The sequence below is a fragment of the Notolepis coatsorum genome, assembly GCF_963971535.1.
Source record: "Notolepis coatsorum genome assembly, chromosome: 7".
NCBI lineage: Eukaryota > Metazoa > Chordata > Actinopteri > Aulopiformes > Paralepididae > Notolepis > Notolepis coatsorum.
Genome location: NC_140171.1, coordinates 10,809,450 through 10,829,449, shown reverse-complemented (window position 1 = coordinate 10,829,449; position 20,000 = coordinate 10,809,450). Strand labels below are relative to the sequence as shown.

The 20,000-nt window shown below is 43.0% G+C and overlaps 1 protein-coding gene across 1 annotated transcript in view; it reads right to left on the bottom strand.

Annotated features, from left to right (window-relative positions):
• The window catches only part of sdk1a (sidekick cell adhesion molecule 1a), a gene marked incomplete at its 5' end in the record, with an annotated part of 439,376 nt that overhangs the window by 48,180 nt on the left and 371,196 nt on the right, over positions 1 to 20,000 (bottom strand). The window contains 2 exon segments of the mRNA XM_084319476.1: positions 849 to 919; positions 3,314 to 3,417. Coding sequence (XP_084175602.1) covers positions 849 to 919; positions 3,314 to 3,417 — 175 coding nt within the window.

Genomic DNA, 20,000 nt, shown 5'->3' with positions numbered 1-20,000 from the left:
CCATCTCACTGAGTTTAAACTGTAAGAAGCTCTATTACCATCTCACTGAGTTTAAACTAAAAGAAGCTCTATACACATCTCAGCCTAGGCCTCTCGCTAGCTCGCTCGCTCTCTCTCTCCCTCTCTCTCTCTCTCTCTCCCCCTCCTGACGTAATTTGTTGATTCTCTTCTCCTCTTCCCGCTGCTCTCTCCTCATTAGGAGTTTCCTCATTTCTACCCCTGTGTGTTCTCTCCATCCCTCCCTCCTTCTCTCTGTTCATCTGTGTTGACCCCTGACCTATCTGCACTCAATAAATAAACTATGCAAATTAATTCCCTCCAACACCCCCCATCCACACACACACAAACACACACACACACATTATGCACACACATGCATGCAGACACACAAACACACTAAAAGCTGAATTATACTTCTGCGTGGGCTGTCATGGCTCGAATTTCTCCGACCATCATACCTGCACTTGTGGGCGTGTCCCGGCCTGCAGTTATATCTTTTTCCAGCAGGACGGTGTGTGTGTGTGTGTGTGTGTGTGTGTGTGTGTGTGTGTGTGTGTGTGTGTGTGTGTGTGTGTGTGAGAGAGTGTGTGAGTAAGAGAGAACCAGAGAGAGAGTGTGTGTGTACAGTGTACAGTGTGTGCATGTGGGTGCGTGTGTGTGAGAGAGTGTGTGAGTAAGAGAACGAGAGAAAGAGAGAGTGTGTGTCTGCATGTGTGTGTGTGAGAGTGTGTGAGTAAGAGAACGAGAGAGAGAGTGTACAGTGTGTCTGTGTGTGTGTGTGTGTGTGTGTGTGTGTGTGTGTGTGTGTGTGTGTGTGTGTGTGTGTGTGTGTGTGTGTGTGTGTGTACCTTCCACTGCACCAGGATGGAGGTGGTAGTTGAGGGTTTTACTGCCAGGATGACAGGAGGTTCCTCAGGCACTAGAGAGAGAGAGACAGACAAGACAGATATATATATGCTGTATTATATCCTCCTCTCCTCTCTTCCACTCCTATATCTTCTCTCTTCCACTCCTATATCTTCTCCTCTCTTCCACTCCTCTCCTCCACTCCTCTCTCCTCTCTTCCACTCCTCTCTCCTCTCTCTTCCACTCCTCTCTCTCTCTATGACAACTATTAAAGAAACTTGAAACTCTTCCACTCCTATATCTTCTCCTCTCTTCCACTCCTCTCTTCTCTCTTCCACTCCTCTCTCTTCTCCTCTCTTCCACTCCTCTCTCATCTCCTCTCTTCCACTCCTATATCTTCTCCTCTCTTCCACTCCTATATCTTCTGCTCTCTTCCACTCCTCTCTCCTCTCTTCCACTCCTCTCTCCTCTCCTCCACTCCTATATCTTCTCCTCTCTTCCACTCCTCTCTCATCTCTTCCACTACTCTCTCCTCTCTTCCACTACTCTCTCCTCTCCTCTCTTCCACTACTCTCTCCTCTCCTCTCTTCCACTACTCTCTCCTCTCCTCTCTTCCACTCCCATATCTTCTCCTATCTTCCACTCCTATATCTTCTCCTCTCTTCCACTACTCTTTCCTCTCCTCTCTTCCACTCCTATATCCTCCCCTATCTTCCACTTCTCTCTCCTCTCCTCTCTTCCACTCCTCTCTCCTCTCTTCCACTACTCTTTCCTCTCCTCTCTTCCACTCCTATATCCTCCCCTATCTTCCACTCCTCTCTCCTCTCCTCTCTTCCACTCCTCTCCTCTATCCTCTCCTCTCTTCCACTCCTCTCTCCACTCCTCTATCCTCTCCTCTCTTCCACTCCTCTCTCCTCTCCTCTATTCCACTCCTCTATCCTCTCCTCTCTTCCACTCCTCTCTCATCTCCTCTACTAATCTCTCCTCTCCTCTCTTCCACTCCTCTCTCCTTTCCTCTCTCCTCTCCTCTCTTCTACTCCTCTCTCCTCTCCTCTATTCCACTCCTCTATCCTCTCTTCCACTCCTCTCCTCTCCTCTCTTCCCCTCCCCTCCCCCTCTCTTTTTCAAACCCAGGGGCCTACTTTTACTCATTTAAACGAACTTAAACAGTTCTTCTATGTACTCCACTGGGTCACCAACTTTAGCTAAATCCATACTAATGTTAAAGGCCCAATCAGTAATCCAAACATAAATAAATGATGGGTAGCATTACCGCCACAGCAGTTTAAATCTTTTATTGTATTTTCTGTATTTTGTGGCAATTATAAATGTGTGAGTAATGTTTGTGAAACACTTCATATAATATAAAATATATGATCATTTACAATAGGTTAACCCTTTCACTGCCGTACTACCAAACGGTTAACCCTTTCACTGCGACAATACACAGAAGGTTAACCCTTTCAGACACATCTATCCAAACGGTTAACCCTTTCACTGCGACAATACACAGAAGGTTAACCCTTTCAGACGCGGCGACCGTCGGTTGTGTGATAGTAAAGGGTTAACCTTCTGTCGTGCGGCAGTGAAAGGGTTAAGAAAAATAGATGTTCCATCTACAGATCACACTCTTCCACGATGTATGTGAATAACATTGATATGGTAGAAATAAAACCCGGACCGGACCTTTAATGGAAATCTTCAACCAAAACATAAAGCTGATTTATCACGCCCATAATCTCACACATTACTCCAAAACTATAACCGTCTTGTACAAATTAATTTGGTTTGGTTAAAGAGTTAAGAGGTGTGATGTCATTATGATGTATATGTATATCGCTCCTGGAAGTAATAGATACAGCTCATTGAAATTATGAAAATGAAAAATATCCAGGCGTTCATGAGCGATTAACAGTTCCTAGAAAGACATCACTGAGCTGTATCTATTACTTCATAATGACATCACTCATAACACATTACACACATAACCCTTTAACAATAACTTTCAAACCAAATTAATTAATCAGAGACGGGTTATGGTGTTGGAGAGAGAGAGAGAGAGAGAGAGAGAGAGACCCATATGAGGATGAATTTCCCCTTTATGATAAATGTAAATAAACCCAGGTAAGTACAGGTACACCTATACTGTGGATACAAGTACACCAATACTGTGAATACAAGTACACCAATACTGTGAATACAAGTACACCAATACTGTGAATACAAGTACACCAATACTGTGAATACAAGTACACCAATACTGTGAAGTACATTCCATTCTTCTCTCCCATCCTGTGAGAACCTGTCAAACCCCAGTTGTTTTGCACCTCCCTGCATCCTCCTTATTCCATTATCTCCCTCCCTCCACTCTCTCCTTCTCTCCCCCCTCTCTCCCTCCTGTTCCTCTCCCCTTCCTCCTCTCCCTCCCTCCTCTCCCTCCCTCCCTCCCTCCCCATCCGTCTCTCACCATCTTGGAGTGTTGTAATTGCTTCTGTCTCTTTGCTGAGGGCGCTATCTCCTATATCATTGGTCGCCAGCATCCGTAGTTTATAGGAAGTGAAGGGCTTCAACCTGAAAGAGACACAAACACACACACACACACATGCATACAAATACAAGTTATTCACGCTCACTCATATAGGCTGCTATTGATTTCACGTCCACTGATCAATTGAAAATAGCGGTGTGTCTGTGAAAACACTGTGGATTGACTTTATGGAGCAGCCTATCGATCAGCATGTAATGACGTGCCAGCAGTGGTTAAGAATCGCCACAGTCATTTCTCTCTCATGTGAAACACTGTGTCCGCTCAGAACGGCTGAACGGCAAGAAAAAAGCGTGTAACTGCACTTTCTACTGATTTCCATGTCTTTATGATTTTAAGTCAATGCCGCGACCGTAGGACAAATGAAACACGTTCAGAAACCATTCTGTACGGTTCTTCCAAAAACACATGGGTTGACACACCCTTGTCTTTCACATCGTTTTCATGGCTTCAGGTGACGCTTTCACATTATTATCACAAGTGGCTCATGTGAAGGTATCGTGATGGTACCTGATCATATACATTTACCTGACCATATATATCTAACGGATAATATATATTTACCTGATTATATATATTTTCCATCATCATATATATTTACTTGATCATATATATCTTTACCTGATCATATATATTTACCTGATCATTTATATTTATCTGATCATATATATTTACCTGATCATATATCTTTACCTGATCCTATATCTTTACCTGATCATATATATCTTTACCTGATCATATATCTTTACCTGATCATATATATTTATCTGATCATATATATCTTTACCTGATCCTATATCTTTACCTGATCATATATATTTATCTGATCATATATCTTTACCTGATCATATATATTTACCTGATCCTATATCTTTACCTGATCATATATATCTTTACCTGATCATATATCTTTACCTGATCATATATATTTATCTGATCATATATATCTTTACCTGATCCTATATCTTTACCTGATCATATATATTTATCTGATCATATATCTTTACCTGATCATATATATTTACCTGATCCTATATCTTTACCTGATCATATATCTTTACCTGATCATATATATTTATCTGATCATATATATCTTTACCTGATCCTATATCTTTACCTGATCCTATATATTTACCTGATCCTATATATTTATCTGATCATATATATCTTTACCTGATCCTATATCTTTACCTGATCATATATATTTATCTGATCATATATATTTACCTGATCATATATATTTATCTGATCATATATATTTACCTGATCCTATATCTTTACCTGATCCTATATATTTACCTGGGCCCCGTTCCCCGTACCTGGATAACTGAGTTAGCCGGATAACTTTCGGTCAAGTCTGACTTAAGCCGGACCTTCCCATTCCCCGAAGCTGGATTGTCTAAATCACCATGACAACAGATCAAAAAGTTTGAGCCTGGTCGAGAGCAGGGTTAAGTTCAAGTTAGCCGGATGAACCATGGCCACGCCCCCGCAAAGAAGTGACAGCTCGTTTCCTGAAATGATTCTCACAGTCTAGTTACGTTTCTGTGCTTCATTTTCCTAGAGGGGGCTTTTGAAATGTATAATAATAGAACTAAACTCTGATAATAAATCATATTGAGCCTATAGATTTACTTTGTCCTAAATAAAATAATGCACGTCATATACGGCGCTCAGAGTCGCGATACACGCTGCATGTGGTTATTTTAATAACGGCTCATTGCAAATGTGAATCCCGCAGGGATATTTTTAATGAATGAAACCTATCGGCCGTTTGGCTCTGATTAGTTTCATATATTAATCTCCGCTGTAGATTTGCTTAACGGAGCGCCGGATTGTGTTTCATTCAAGCATAAAATTGAAGTGTCTATGCGGGGATTGTGGTTTTTGTGTGATATTGTAACTGGGATTAAAATGTCTGATGAGATGCGCTGTTTGACGGATTTGAGAAATTGAATGAGCCGTTGACGTCACATTAATGCATTTGAGAATAAAGAGATAAAACTTAATTTTTTGGTAAGAAAAATATTCTAAACACGGGTCTCTCGTCCATTAATGCATAAACAATGAGTATATCCCATGTGGCACAGTGGCGCAGCGGCTAGTGCTGAATCTTGGCAACCGGGCGACCGGTGTTCAAAACCCCGCTTTTCCAATATAATTCTTTTGGAATATAATATTAATGATTATACGCAAAAGTAGCCTAGTTTTAAGTTAAAATATTATAAATCTACATGCATTGAGGATGTCATTCTTTATATAGCTCTCAACGTGCACCAAATTGAATTATTCCTACATTGCAAAAAGAAGGAAAAGACTAGGAGAAGTGGGATTCGAACCCGGGCCGCCTGTGTGAAAGTCAAAAGCAGACACCTTTACACCACAGTGTAGATAAGTAAAAGATCCATAAGAGAGCCGTGTCCTTATTCCGTATAACAGTTTAACTAATTATTTTCGCTAGCAAGATCTCATTTGATTATCCATTCCATAAACCTACTGCCAGCAGGCAAGTTTAAAGAAATATAATCTGATTGATTGGGGTAATGAGGGACTTAAAATTAGCCTATAGATAACGCATTTAACTTGTCGGCGAGGCGATTGAGCCGTAATGCAATCTGTTAATAAAGTTTTAAATCAATTAATCAATCAATGCCGTTAGAAAATCAGGATCTCTGCTATCGATACGTGATGGCTTTTCAACTGAAGCGGCCGCGCGCACTTATCCTGGGTCTCAAGTCTGGTTTGAGTTAACGAGACTGAATCCACCTTCGAGGAACATGAAAATCCCGGCTTCAAACATCGGGTTAACTGAAGCTGGATAATGGGACTCTTGATCGACTTAGTTGAACCAGGTACGGGGAATAGGGCCCTGATCCTATATCTTTACCTGATCATATATATCTATCTGATCATATATCTTTACCTGATCCTATATCTTTACCTGATCCTATATCTTTACCTGATCATATATATCTATCTGATCATATATCTTTACCTGATCATATATCTTTACCTGATCCTATATCTTTATCTGATCATATATCTTTAACCAGGGTAGGTTGTGCTGAACACATAATATGCTCTTGCTGGATTGTACAGTACAACCAGTCTGACACCATTGGCTACTGAGCAGCTCCACTGGAGCAACTGAGGCTTTAGGTACTTTGCTCACTTTTCTAACCTTTAGGCCTTTAGGCCACTGCAGCCCCAGTATGTGAAAGCAATTCCTTTAAAATTAACTGCTGATAGTTAATAGGCCCTTTACAGAGCAGCCATTTTGTCATGTCATCGCAAGGTATACACAAGTGTAATTAATTATGTTAATTATGATTGTATTCTGTTTAGCTGTGAGGCATGCTGTCTCACTGGAATGGTTCTGGCACTGTAAGGAACCCTAATTAATGTTTAGGGTTTACCCTAAACCTGTTTACCCTGCGATGGCAAGTCAAAACATGTGAAAAGGGCCTATTAGAGCTAATTAATCCAACGGTGCCATTTTGCTTTCCACACACACTACATAAAATACCACTATTACTACGTATAATACCACTATTACATGAAATACCACTATTACTATATAAAATACCACTATTACTACACAAAATACCACTATTACTACGTATAATACCACTATTACATGAAATACCACTATTACTATATAAAATACCACTATTACTACACAAAATACCACTATTACTACGTATAATACGACTATTACATACAATACCACTATTACTGGATAAAATACCACTATTACTGGATAAAATACCACTATATATAAAATACCACTATTACATAAAATACCACTATTACTACATAAAATACCACTATTACTACATAAAATACCACTATTACTGCATAAAATACCACTATTACTACATACAAAACTATTACTACATAAAATAACACGATTACTACAGAGAATACCACTATTACTATATAGAATACCACTATTACTACATAAAATACCACTATTACTGCATAAAATACGACTATTACTACATACAAAACTATTACTACATAAAATAACACGATTACTACATAGAATACCACTATTCCTATATAGAATACCACTATTACTACATAAAATACCACACTATTACAATGTACCGTAAATACCACAAATACTACAAATAATACCCCTATTACTACGTAAAAATACCACTGTTACATAGAATACCACTATTACTGGATAAAATACCACTATTACTACATAAAATACCACTATTACTACATAGAACACCACTATTACTATGTAGAGTACCACTATTACTACAGTACATACAGTACCACACACAACTATTACTATGTACAGTACCACTATTACTACAGTACATACAGTACCACATACAACTATTACTATGTACAGTACCACATACCACTATTACTACATCCAGTACCACATACCACTATTACCACAGTGCCACTACGTTTTTGCATTCTCCTCTCTACAAAGTGAACTTACTAATGAACACAGAAGAGTCATCTGCATCAAGAGTCATTTAGAAAGGCGTCTCTCTGGAGCCACTTAGACAATCAGCAGAATCAACAGAGACAAGCATGATTACAGAGGCGCTGGTGCTCCTACTGCACCCACGCTGTCGTTAACATCAGCGGAAGGTGGGCAAGGATGTTGCTGTCTTTTTACATTTTGCCTCCTCTATAATCCATTGTTATAGGATGTATTAAATGGGTAGATGTTAAGGATGTACTGATGTTGATCCAGAGTATTAACTCATTGACTGCCAATAACGAGTATATTCGTTTTTTTTGCGCCCATGTGTTGAACGCCAAAAACTAGTATATTCGTTTTATGTTTTATTTTTTTTATTACGATAGTAGACACTCTCGCGCACCTTGTGTATGGATGTGGTAACCCTGTTTCGTGTCCCCCATGAACTCAGCTGAGCAAACTGTTTGTGAGAGAGGCGGCAATAGTGATCGGTGTGTAGCGAACGATTGGAGATTATCATGAAGAGGAAAAACAAGGTGAAGACTATCCAAAAGGTGCATTTTCACCAGACTACGTTGGAGTCCGCATTTCTGGTAAATCAGAAAAAATACTAAAGCCAAACCGGCCGAGGATGTAATGTTATCTGTTCAGAGCGTCTCACCGCGCCGCAGTAGTCGCAAGAGCACGTCGTCCATAGCCCGAATATTTCACTGAAATGTTCAGCGATAGCGACACAGACAGCGAGATTACCGAGTCGGACCCAGACAAGCCGGAATGGATGCCAAATCGAAAAGCAGGTAAGATTACACATGGTGGTTTTTTTAATAGAACAATAATATGTATCAACATGAGCCCTATGACCTGGAAATGTGTCGAGCAACAAGCACGAACTGAGCATGCTTCACAAAAGACGCAATATCTCTTTTACTAGAAAATAAGCAGGGATTTTTGGGAAACTGGCCACTCTTTAGCCTGGGATTGCGCAGGAACAGATGTACGTAGAAATATAAGCATTTCAAATGAGCCATAGTATGTCTCCATAACTATAATATAGAATATACGATGGGTCTACAAACATCTTCAAAACGGTCTGAAACACTGGCACCAGGGAGTAAACTTGGGAAAACAGTGTGGCAGTCAATGAGTTAAACTAAGTACTATCATCTGACACAGTGCTCATCCCGTCCAATAGTAGAGACCGACAGTAAGACCATTCGTTTGAGTGACGGAGATAGAATCCATTTTAGTAGTGGCAAATTCCACTACGGAGATGTAGTTTCTTTCTGTTAGAAACACATAAAGTCAACTGCTTTAGCTCTGATTTCTGGCATGCTGCACATGGCTCGTGGAATCAGATTTAATACCTGACACCAGTATGTGTGTTAGTGGTTTCCTCCTTCCATACCTGACACCAGTATGTGTGTTAGTGGTTTCCTCCGTCCATACCTGGCACCAGTATGTGTGTTAGTGGTTTCCTCCGTCCATACCTGACACCAGTATGTGTGTTAGTGGTTTCCTCCGTCCATACCTGGCACCAGTATGTGTGTTAGTGGTTTCCTCCGTCCATACCTGGCACCAGTATGTGTGTTAGTGGTTTCCTCCGTCCATACCTGGCACCAGTATGTGTGTTAGTGGTTTCCTCCGTCCATACCTGGCACAAGTATGTGTTGTTAGTGGTTTCCTCCGTCCATACCTGGCACCAGTATGTGTGTTAGTGGTTTCCTCCGTCCATACCTGGCACCAGTATGTGTGTTAGTGGTTAGTGGTTCTCTCCTTCCATACTGCATACATATTTTTAGTATCATATTCCCCCAGACGCTATTTACTAAGTGTCTGGTAGAGGAGGTGGGGGGGGGGGGGGGGGGGGGGGGGACACATTTATAGACCTTTTGAGGGGGGACAGGAAATAGCCCTGTGGGATTGTGGGTATCATAGGAATAAGACATCAAAGGCACCCAACTGAAAGTGAGCGGGACACCGGCAGAATTGAGAGGATGCTTAGGAGGTACAAGTGTGTGTGTGTGTGCGTGTGTGTGTGTGGTGTGTGTGTGTGTGTGTGTGTGCGTGTGTACGTGTGTGTGTGTGTGTGTGTGTGCGTGCGTGCGTGCGTGCGTGCATGTGTGCGTGTGTGTGTGTGCATGTGTGCGTGTGTGTGTGTGTGCACCAGCCTAGGGACTTGGATGTTTTGGTACCAAAGATGTCTCGCTGGAAAACAACAATTATGGGTTGGGAAAGTACTACTGGAGTACAAGTGGGTACAAACTAATCCCTTCAATTCAGAGAGAGGAAAGTTCTCAACACGAGAGCCAGCCCCAAACAGCATCAAAACAAAAACAAAAACAAAAACAACCACTTCCGACACTTCATCAATGCTCCACTACATCCCTGAGGCAGAGGGTCAGAGGGAGGGAGAGAGAGAGAGAGAGAGAGGGAGAGAGAGAGAGGAAGAGAGGAGGGAGGGAGAGAGGAGGGATGGAGGAGAGAGAGAGAGAGGAGGGATGGAGGGAGAGAGAGAGAGAGAGGAGGGACCGAGAGGGAGGGTGGGAGAGATGGAGGGAGGGTGAGAGAGAGCGGGACCGATAGGGAGGGTGGGAGAGATGGAGGGAGGGTGAGAGAGATGGAGAGAGAGAGAGAGAGACATTCAATTCCAATGTAAACTATACCAAGACAAATAAGGGTAAACTTCTCTTGCAGTTTATGTAGATATAATATGTATTAAAATGGTGTTTTACAATGCTTTCAACCCCTCCCTCTCCCAGTGTGGCAATCATACAGGCTATTTAAAATGGTGACGAAAAACTAATTATGGTCGCAATCAAGTTACAACCAAAACCTCTTTGATTAGTCGCCACACTTTATTCAAATTGCAGCTATACAATTAAGAACAATTCATAATAATTATGGACCGCAGGTTTATTTTGGGAGAAGGAATAAGAGTGGATATAGTATAATGGATATATACTGTCACAACATCACACAAAAAAATGGAAATTACTGAGCACAGTACTGATTACTTCTGATTTCTCTGTTTGATTTGTTTTGTTTGGCAATGTAAACGTATGTTTCCCATGTGAATAAAGCCCATTTCAATTGAATTGAATTTAATTGAGAGAGAGAGAGAGAGAGAGAGAGAGAGAGAGAGAGAGAGAGAGAGAGAGAGAGAGAGAGAGAGAGAGAGAGAGAGAGAGAGAGAGAGAGAGAGAGAGAGAGAGAGAGAGAGAGAGAGAGAGAGAGAGAGAACACTAAGCATCTCAACCAGCCCTTTGATAGCTGGTGAAAAGCAGACTTACACACACAGTCACACATGACATGAGGCAGGAGACACAGAAACACTCTCCACAGGTCCTCCTGCAAAGACCTACAAACGGTCATCTCCTGCAAAGCCCTACAAACAGTCCTCCTGCAAAGACCTACAAGCAGTCCTCCTGCAAAGACCTACAAGCAGTCCTCCTGCAAAGACCTACAAACAGTCATCTCCTGCAAAGACCTACAAGCAGTCCTCCTGCAAAGACCTACAAACAGTCCTCCTGCAAAGACCTACAAACAGTCCTCCTGCAAAGACCTACAAACAGTCATCTCCTGCAAAGACCTACAAACAGTCCTCCTGCAAAGACCTACAAACAGTCCTCCTGCAAAGACCTACAAACAGTCCTCCTGCAAAGACCTACAAACAGTCCTCCTGCAAAGACCTACAAACAGTCCTCCTGCAAAGACCTACAAACAGTCCTCCCTCAAAGACCTACAAACGGTCCTCCTGCAAAGACCTACAAACAGTCATCTCCTGCAAAGACCTACAAGCAGTCCTCCTGCAAAGACCTACAAACAGTCCTCCTGCAAAGACCTACAAACAGTCCTCCTGCAAAGACCTACAAACAGTCATCTCCTGCAAAGACCTACAAACAGTCCTCCTGCAAAGACCTACAAACAGTCCTCCTGCAAAGACCTACAAACAGTCCTCCTGCAAAGACCTACAAACAGTCCTCCTGCAAAGACCTACAAACAGTCCTCCTGCAAAGACCTACAAACAGTCCTCCCTCAAAGACCTACAAACGGTCCTCCTGCAAAGACCTACAAACAGTCCTCCTGCAAAGACCTACAAACAGTCCTCCTGCAAAGACCTACAAACGGTCCTCCTGCAAAGACCTACAAACAGTCCTCCTGCAAAGACCTACAAACAGTCCTCTCTTGTATTATACACACTATCATGCTCTCTTTATACAACATCTACAGTAGCTCCTGTATTAAACACACTATCATGCTCTTTATACAACATCTACAGTACTGTATTAAACACACTATCTTTATACAACATCTACAGTAGCTCCTGTATTAAACACACTATCATGCTCTTTATACAACATCTACAGTAGCTCCTGTATTAAACACACTATCATGCTCTCTTTATACAACATCTACAGTAGCTCCTGTATTAAACACACTATCATGCTCTCTTTATACAACATCTACAGTAGCTCCTGTATTAAACACACTATCATGCTCTCTTTATACAACATCTACAGTAGCTCCTGTATTAAACACACTATCATGCTCTTTATACAACATCTACAGTAGCTCCTGTATTAAACACACTATCATGCTCTTTATACAACATCTACAGTAGCTCCTGTATTAAACACACTATCATGCTCTTTATACAACATCTACAGTAGCTCCTGTATTAAACACACTACCTTTATACAACATCTACAGTAGCTCCTGTATTAAACACACTACCTTTATACAACATCTACAGTAGCTCCTGTATTAAACACACTACCATGCTCTTTATACAACATCTCCAGTAGCTCCTGTATTAAACACACTATCATGCTCTTTATACAACATCTACAGTAGCTCCTGTATTAAACACACTACCTTTATACAACATCTACAGTAGCTCCTGTATTAAACACACTACCATGCTCTTTATACAACATCTACAGTAGCTCCTGTATTAAACACACTATCATGCTCTTTATACAACATCTACAGTAGCTCCTGTATTAAACACACTATCATGCTCTTTATACAACATCTACAGTAGCTCCTGTATTATACACACTATCATGCGTTCGCTGTCGGTATACGTTAGCTACACAGGCTCTCTCTCTCCCCAGCAGGTTACTCATCTCATTATATTAGATGACTCATATCTTGTATCTCAGGCTCGTAGAGATAGGAAGCAGACGTGAGTCAGCCTGTGCTCAGATACCCTGCTGTCTGAAGGACGTTGAGTTGTTGAGAAACTGCATTGTGTTAACAGCCACCATGTCCATATATAGTCTCGCAGTAGCCAGCTGTTGGATACCTATAACGTTTGAAAAGTGGTTCAATAAAAATGTATTTTATTTTTAGTTAACCGTTATTTAACCAGGCAGGTCAATTAAGAGCAAATTCTTACTTTCACAAATGGTCCCCTGGAAGGGTAACAGGGGGAAAGAGACAGGTGGTACATACATCACAGAGGTAAGGGGGATAATTAAAACACACATTAAACAACATGAAGCAGAACAGTAAAATCACAGTTGGCTGGGTGACAGTTGCAGGTGCTTGTAAACAACTCTGCGATAGTCCTTCAAAGTAGTGAGGGGGATACATTTTTCCATTTTCAAAGTATTTTGCATCTCGTTTCCAACGGCTGGGAGCAGCAAACTGGAAGGAGGATTGACCGAAGTGTTAACACGGGGAACATCTAGTGAGATATGGTGAGCAGCTCTGGTGTTATAGAGATATGGTGAGCAGCTCTGGTGTTATATAGATATGGTGAGCAGCTCCGGTGTTATAGAGATATGGTGAGCAGCTCTGGTGTTATAGAGACATGGTGAGCAGCTCTGGTGTTATAGAGATATGGTGAGCAGCTCTGGTGTTATAGAGATATGGTGAGCAGCTCTGGTGTTATAGAGACATGGTGAGCAGCTCTGGTGTTATAGAGACATGGTGAGCAGCGCTGGTGTTATAGAGATATGGTGAGCATCTCTGGTGTTATAGAGACATGGTGAGCAGCTCTGGTGTTATAGAGACATGGTGAGCAGCTCTGGTGTTATAGAGATATGGTGAGCAGCTCTGGTGTTATAGAGACATGGTGAGCAGCTCTGGTGTTATAGAGACATGGTGAGCAGCTCTGGTGTTATAGAGATATGGTGAGCATCTCTGGTGTTATAGAGATATGGTGAGCAGCTCTGGTGTTATAGAGATATGGTGAGCAGCTCTGGTGTTATAGAGATATGGTGAGTAGCTCTGGTGTTATAGAGATATGGTGAGCAGCTCTGGTGTTATAGAGATATGGTGAGCAGCTCTGGTGTTATAGAGATATGGTGAGCAGCTCTGGTGTTATAGAGATATGGTGAGCAGCTCTGGTGTTATAGAGACATGGTGAGCAGCTCTGGTGTTATAGAGATATGGTGAGCAGCTCTGGTGTTATAGAGATATGGTGAGCAGCTCTGGTGTTATAGAGACATGGTGAGCAGCTCTGGTGTTATAGAGATATGGTGAGCAGCTCTGGTGTTACAGAGATATGGTGAGCAGCTCTGGTGTTATAGAGACATGGTGAGCAGCTCTGGTGTTATAGAGATATGGTGAGCAGCTCTGGTGTTATAGAGATATGGTGAGCAGCTCTGGTGTTATAGAGACATGGTGAGCAGCTCTGGTGTTATAGAGATATGGTGAGCAGCTCTGGTGTTACAGAGATATGGTGAGCAGCTCTGGTGTTATAGAGATATGGTGAGCAGCTCTGGTGTCATAGAGATATGGTGAGCAGCTCTGGTGTTATAGAGATATGGTGAGCAGCTCTGGTGTTACAGAGATATTGTGAGGTTTTGTCCGCTGCTCACCTACTCGCTCTGTTCCTTTAAGCCTACTCGCTCTGTTCCTTTAGTTTTCTGTTAATCAATTGCATTCTCCTCACCTCACTAGCCCCCACCCTCGCGTTCGTTTGCTCTTCAGCAGCCACACCCTTGGACTACCTGTCATTATGTGTTTGATTGGTCTGGTGCCGAACACACACTTCTAGTTCTAGTATCAATTACCTTCACGCACCTGATGGGGATTCTAATTAGTTCCCCTGTGGGCTTTAAGTACCTCGCTCTTCCCCTCTAGCCTTGTCGGGTCGCCCCGTATCATTCCGTATCATATCTCTATCACCAAGACTCCTTCGGGAGGTTCTCTGTCTGTTATGCTGTTTTCATCTCCGGCGTGAGATGCGCTCTAGCCTTCGCCTCCTGTCGCCGTTTGCCTGGAAGGAGACACTGGACTGCGCTCTCTAAACTTCCACGGGAGGTATTCCAGTGTTCCACTTCAGACCTCCGCGCAGCTGACGTCCAGACGCGCATCCAGACCTCTGCGCCAGATGCACTCAAGCCTTCGCCTCCTGTCTCCGTTTGCCTGGAAGGAGACACTGGACTGCGCTCTCTAAACTTCCACAGGAGGTATTCCAGTGTTCCACTTCAGACCTCCGCGCAGCAGACGGCCAGACGCGCATTCAGACCTCCGCGCAGCAGACGCCCAGACGCGCATTCAGACCTCCGCGCAGCAGACGCCCAGACGCGCATCCAGCCCTCCGCGCAGCAGACGCGCTCTTCACTCCAGACGCGCATCGCTTCCTAATACTCTACGGGAGGATGCGTCTCTACGAGCCGGCGCGCTCTTCCGCGCAGACGCGCTCTTCACTCCAGACGCGCATTCAGATGCACTCCAGATGCGTCCTCCGTACCGGCGCGTACTCCAAGCAGACGCGCACCACTCAGACCTCCGCGCCTGATGCGCCCTCCGTACCGGCGCGTACTCCAAGCAGTCGCGCACCACTCAGACCTCCGCGCCAGATGCGCCCTCCGTACCGGCGCGCACTCCAAGCAGTCGCGCACCACTCAGACCTCCGCGCCAGATGCGCCCTCCGTACCGGCGCGTACTCCAAGCAGTCGCGCACCACTCAGACCTCCGCTTGGACAACCCGTTCCCCGTGGCGACGCGCTCGCCCTGTTTTGATCCCGCTCTCTTTACGCACAGCGCCTGGGTGAGTTTTTGCAAGACTGTCTTTGACCCTATTCGTTTTTCGTGTGTTTAATACACTGAAGAGATCCTGCTTTTTGTCTGACTGTCACTCACCCAGTGCTTGCTTTTTGGATAGTTCATTTGGGATATTATTTGCTTGAACATCGCTCACTGTGTGTATTCACACCGAAGATATTATCACTTGGATTATTATTGGGACTTCGCTCACTGTGTGTATTTGCACCGAAGATTCTATCACGTGGATGTTTGTTGGGACATTACTCGCAGTGTGTATTTACACCGAAGATTCTGTCACTGGATTATCTGTTTTGGGACAAGTCACTTCTCCTGTCACCTGCTCTGTTCCCAACTGTTCTCTGAGCTAACCCGCTCTCTCTCTCCCTCTCTGTCCCGTTTCCACCTCGGAGAGCTGCCGAGAGGAATCTGCAGAGCGGCTCTGACGTCACCGTCTGCTTCCCCAGACGAACCATCCCGGGAGAAGCTGCAGAGCAGCAACTTTCATCTAGGCTTGAATCCCAGTCTTTGTCTGTTTTCCCCTCTCTAGTCCTCCTAGTCCTCCCTGTCCCCAGCCCGCCTCCGCGGGCCCCTGTCCCTGTTTCCCCACTCTAGTCCTCCTAGTCCTCCCTATCTAGTCCTTCCAGTCCTCCCTCTCCCCAGCCCGCCTCCGCGAGCCTCTGTCCCTGTTTCCCCACTCTAGTCCTCCTAGCCCTCCCTGTCCAGTCCTCCTAGTCCTCCTAGTCATCCCGTCCGGTCCTCCTAGTCCTCCCTGTTTCCTGCCCTTGTCCCTTGCCCTGGTCCTGTTCCCTTAGCCTTCCCCTTAGCCAGCTCGCCTCCTAAAGGCACTGTGCCCGTTTCCCATTTCTTGTTTTCCAGTCATTTGTGTTCTCCCTTAAAGGGACAGTGCCGTTTTCTGTGTGTTTCAATAAATGCCCAGTTCTTGGCTTACTCTCATACCTGTCTTGTGTTGTGCGATTGGGGTCGGTTACAAACCATAACAGATATGGTGAGCGGCTCTGGTGTTATATAGATATGGTGAGCAGCTCTGGTGTTATACAGATATGGTGAGCAGCTCTGGTGTTATAGAGATATGGTGAGCAGCTCTGGTGTTATAGAGATATGGTGAGCAGCTCTGGTGTTATAGAGATATGGTGAGCAGCTCTGGTGTTATAGAGATATGGTGAGCTGTAAATGTATTTGATTTTACTGTACTTTGACAGTAAGTATTTGGTAACCGTTGCTGCCAGACATTTACCATTTCTTTTACTGTCTTCTTTTTTATAGTGTAGACTTTTCCTCTGACAAAACCCGGACATGCAGACTTGTGATGAATGAATGAATGAATGAAAACTTTATTTAACAGATTGCAGAATTGGTACAATACAGTACGGCTCAATACATACAATTGTTAAGGGGATGCAGACCTGAGAAAGACGTTTGTCTTGTTTCCATCAGGGTCCCCCATTTTCAATTCATATAGACATATATGACATACATGACATACAGATAGTCAGTACTGCTACATCTATACATTTATGACATACCAGATTTGCAAATACAGTACTGTTTGTGATACAGAAGGAGTCAAGAAAGGGAGTATATACATTTGACGTAGAAACTGTACATTGGAGGAGGTTGGGTGGGGGGGGTTGGGTACATTGGGATATTGACAACCATACTGGGTAATTTACATTGGAGGTGGTTGGGGGGGGGGGGGCACACTGTATAAACAAGTCACACTGTACATTGAGGGGGGGGGGGGGAGGAGACACTGTACAAACAAACACAATTGTACATTGAACTATTGACAAAACCATACTAGGTAAATGACTGTACATTGGAGGGGGTTGGGTTAGGATATTTACAGGGGCCAGTGTTGAATTGCAGTCTCCCGTAGGTGTCCCTTGAGAGAGGTTTTGAAAGTGGGTAGTGATCCACATTCCTTTACAGCTTTGGGTAGGGCGTTCCACATTGATGTGGCATAATTCGCATAACTGATGCGGTGAGACGGTGGGTCTGATCACGTGAGACCACAGTGTCCAAAACTAGGCTAGATCACTACATATTTCAAAGTAAGCTAAACACGTATTTCTTCACCGTAGCCTTTTAATACACTCTGCTACTTGGACTCATTGCATCCAGACTGTGATTGTTTTATTTTATCGCACTGCACTATTGCATTATTTTACTCTATCATATGCTCTATCTTATGCAAATGTATGTCTATTTTATTGTACTGCTATTTTTATACTCATTCTTGTCTGCACTTTATGCATTGGTTTGATTGAGTCAGAAACCTGTCTTTTATAGATTTTAATGTCAGAATCTATTATAATCAATAAGAAATCTATTACAATATTTTTTTAACGATTTTAATTTATTCATTCATTCATTTTATTTTATTTTAAAATTAAATTTTTCATAGATTTGAATGACAGAAATCTATTAAACATTTTCTAGGAGGTTTTATTAATATCAATGCTCTGCTCATTTTATGCCTGTCTATAATTATGCCAATTTTATGCTCATGTTATGACTATTTTGTGTCTACATCACTGCTGTGAAGCACTTTGGGCTGCAATTCTTGTATGAAAGGTGCTATAAAAATAATGTGTATTATTATTATTATTATTATTATTATTATTATTAATCTTAATGAATGAATGAATGAATGAATGAATGAATGAATGAATGAATGAATGAATGAATGAATGAATGAATGAAAACTTTATTAACAGATTGCAGACTGGGTACAGTACAGTACAGCTCAATACATACAATTGTTAAGGGGATGCAGACCAGAGAAGACTTTCGTCTTGTTTACATCAGGGTCCCCCATTTCAATTCATCGTAACATATATGACATACATGACATACAGATAGACAGTACTGCTACATCTATACATTTATGACATACCAGATTTGCAATTACAGTACTGTTTGTGATACAAAAAGAGTCCCGAAAGAAAGAGTATATACATTAGGCGTAGAAACTGTACATTGGATTGGGTAGGTGGGGGTGGGGGGGACTGTACATTGGAGGTGGTTGGGTGGGTGGGGGGGGGGGTTGGGTAGGAGTGGGGGGGGGGGGGGTTGGGTAAGGAGTGGGGTGGGGGGGGGGGGTTGGGTAGGAGGGGTGGGTGGGGGACACTGTACAACTGTACAAACAACACTGTACATTGGATTATTGACAAGACCATACTTGGTAATTTACTGTACATTGGAGGGGGTTGTGTTCGGACATTTACAGGGGCCAGTTTCGAGTTGCAGTCTCCCTTAGGTGTTTTTTGAGAGTGTTTTTGAAAGTGGGTAGTGATTCACATTCCTTTACAGCTTTGGGTAGGGCGTTCCACATTGATGTGGCATAATTGCGAAACGTGTTTAGTCCCTTGTTTGAGCCGAATCTGGTTTAACATGATTTGTGGAGCTCCCTCTGGTGTTGTGATCGTGGTATTCACTGACCTTTGGGAAGTATTTTGTCATGTACATGGGTACCTTGGTCGTGTAGTGTATCTTGTAGACCAGGCCCATTGCAAGTTGCTGTACTCTGTCGTCTACTCTAAGCCATCCTAGGTTGTCAAAGTGGGCAGGGGTGAGGTGGGTTCTAGGAGTAAGGTCAAGCAGTAGTCTGACCAGTTTGTTTTGAGATGTTTGTAATTTTGTTTTTAGCGCCTTTGAGGTGCTTTGGTACCATGAGGTGCAAGCATAGTCGTAGTACCCTTGAATGAGTGCTCCTGCTAGAGTCTTCAGGGTATTCTTATGTTTACCAGTGAGGAGATCCGGTACAAGAATCGTGTTCGTTGGTTGACTTTTTTTATTACATTGGATGCCATTTTGTCACAGGAAAGATTTGCCTCTAGGATGGAACCCAGGTAGGTAATATCTTCTTTCCTTGTGACAATATTGTCACCCACTGTAACTGAGAAGCCGTCGGTCTTTCTGAGTTTGTTATTTGAACCGAAGAGAATGGACTCTGTTTTGCCCATGTGTAATGATAGTTTGTTATCAGCGAGCCATATGCAGATTTTGCCTAGTTCTGAGCTGAGGGTTTTTTAATAATAATAACTGTTCACTTCTCCAGACTATAAATGTTCTGTTCCAGTCTAGACTGAGAGTCGTTCAGTCACATGAAGCTGACAGTCATGTTAATGC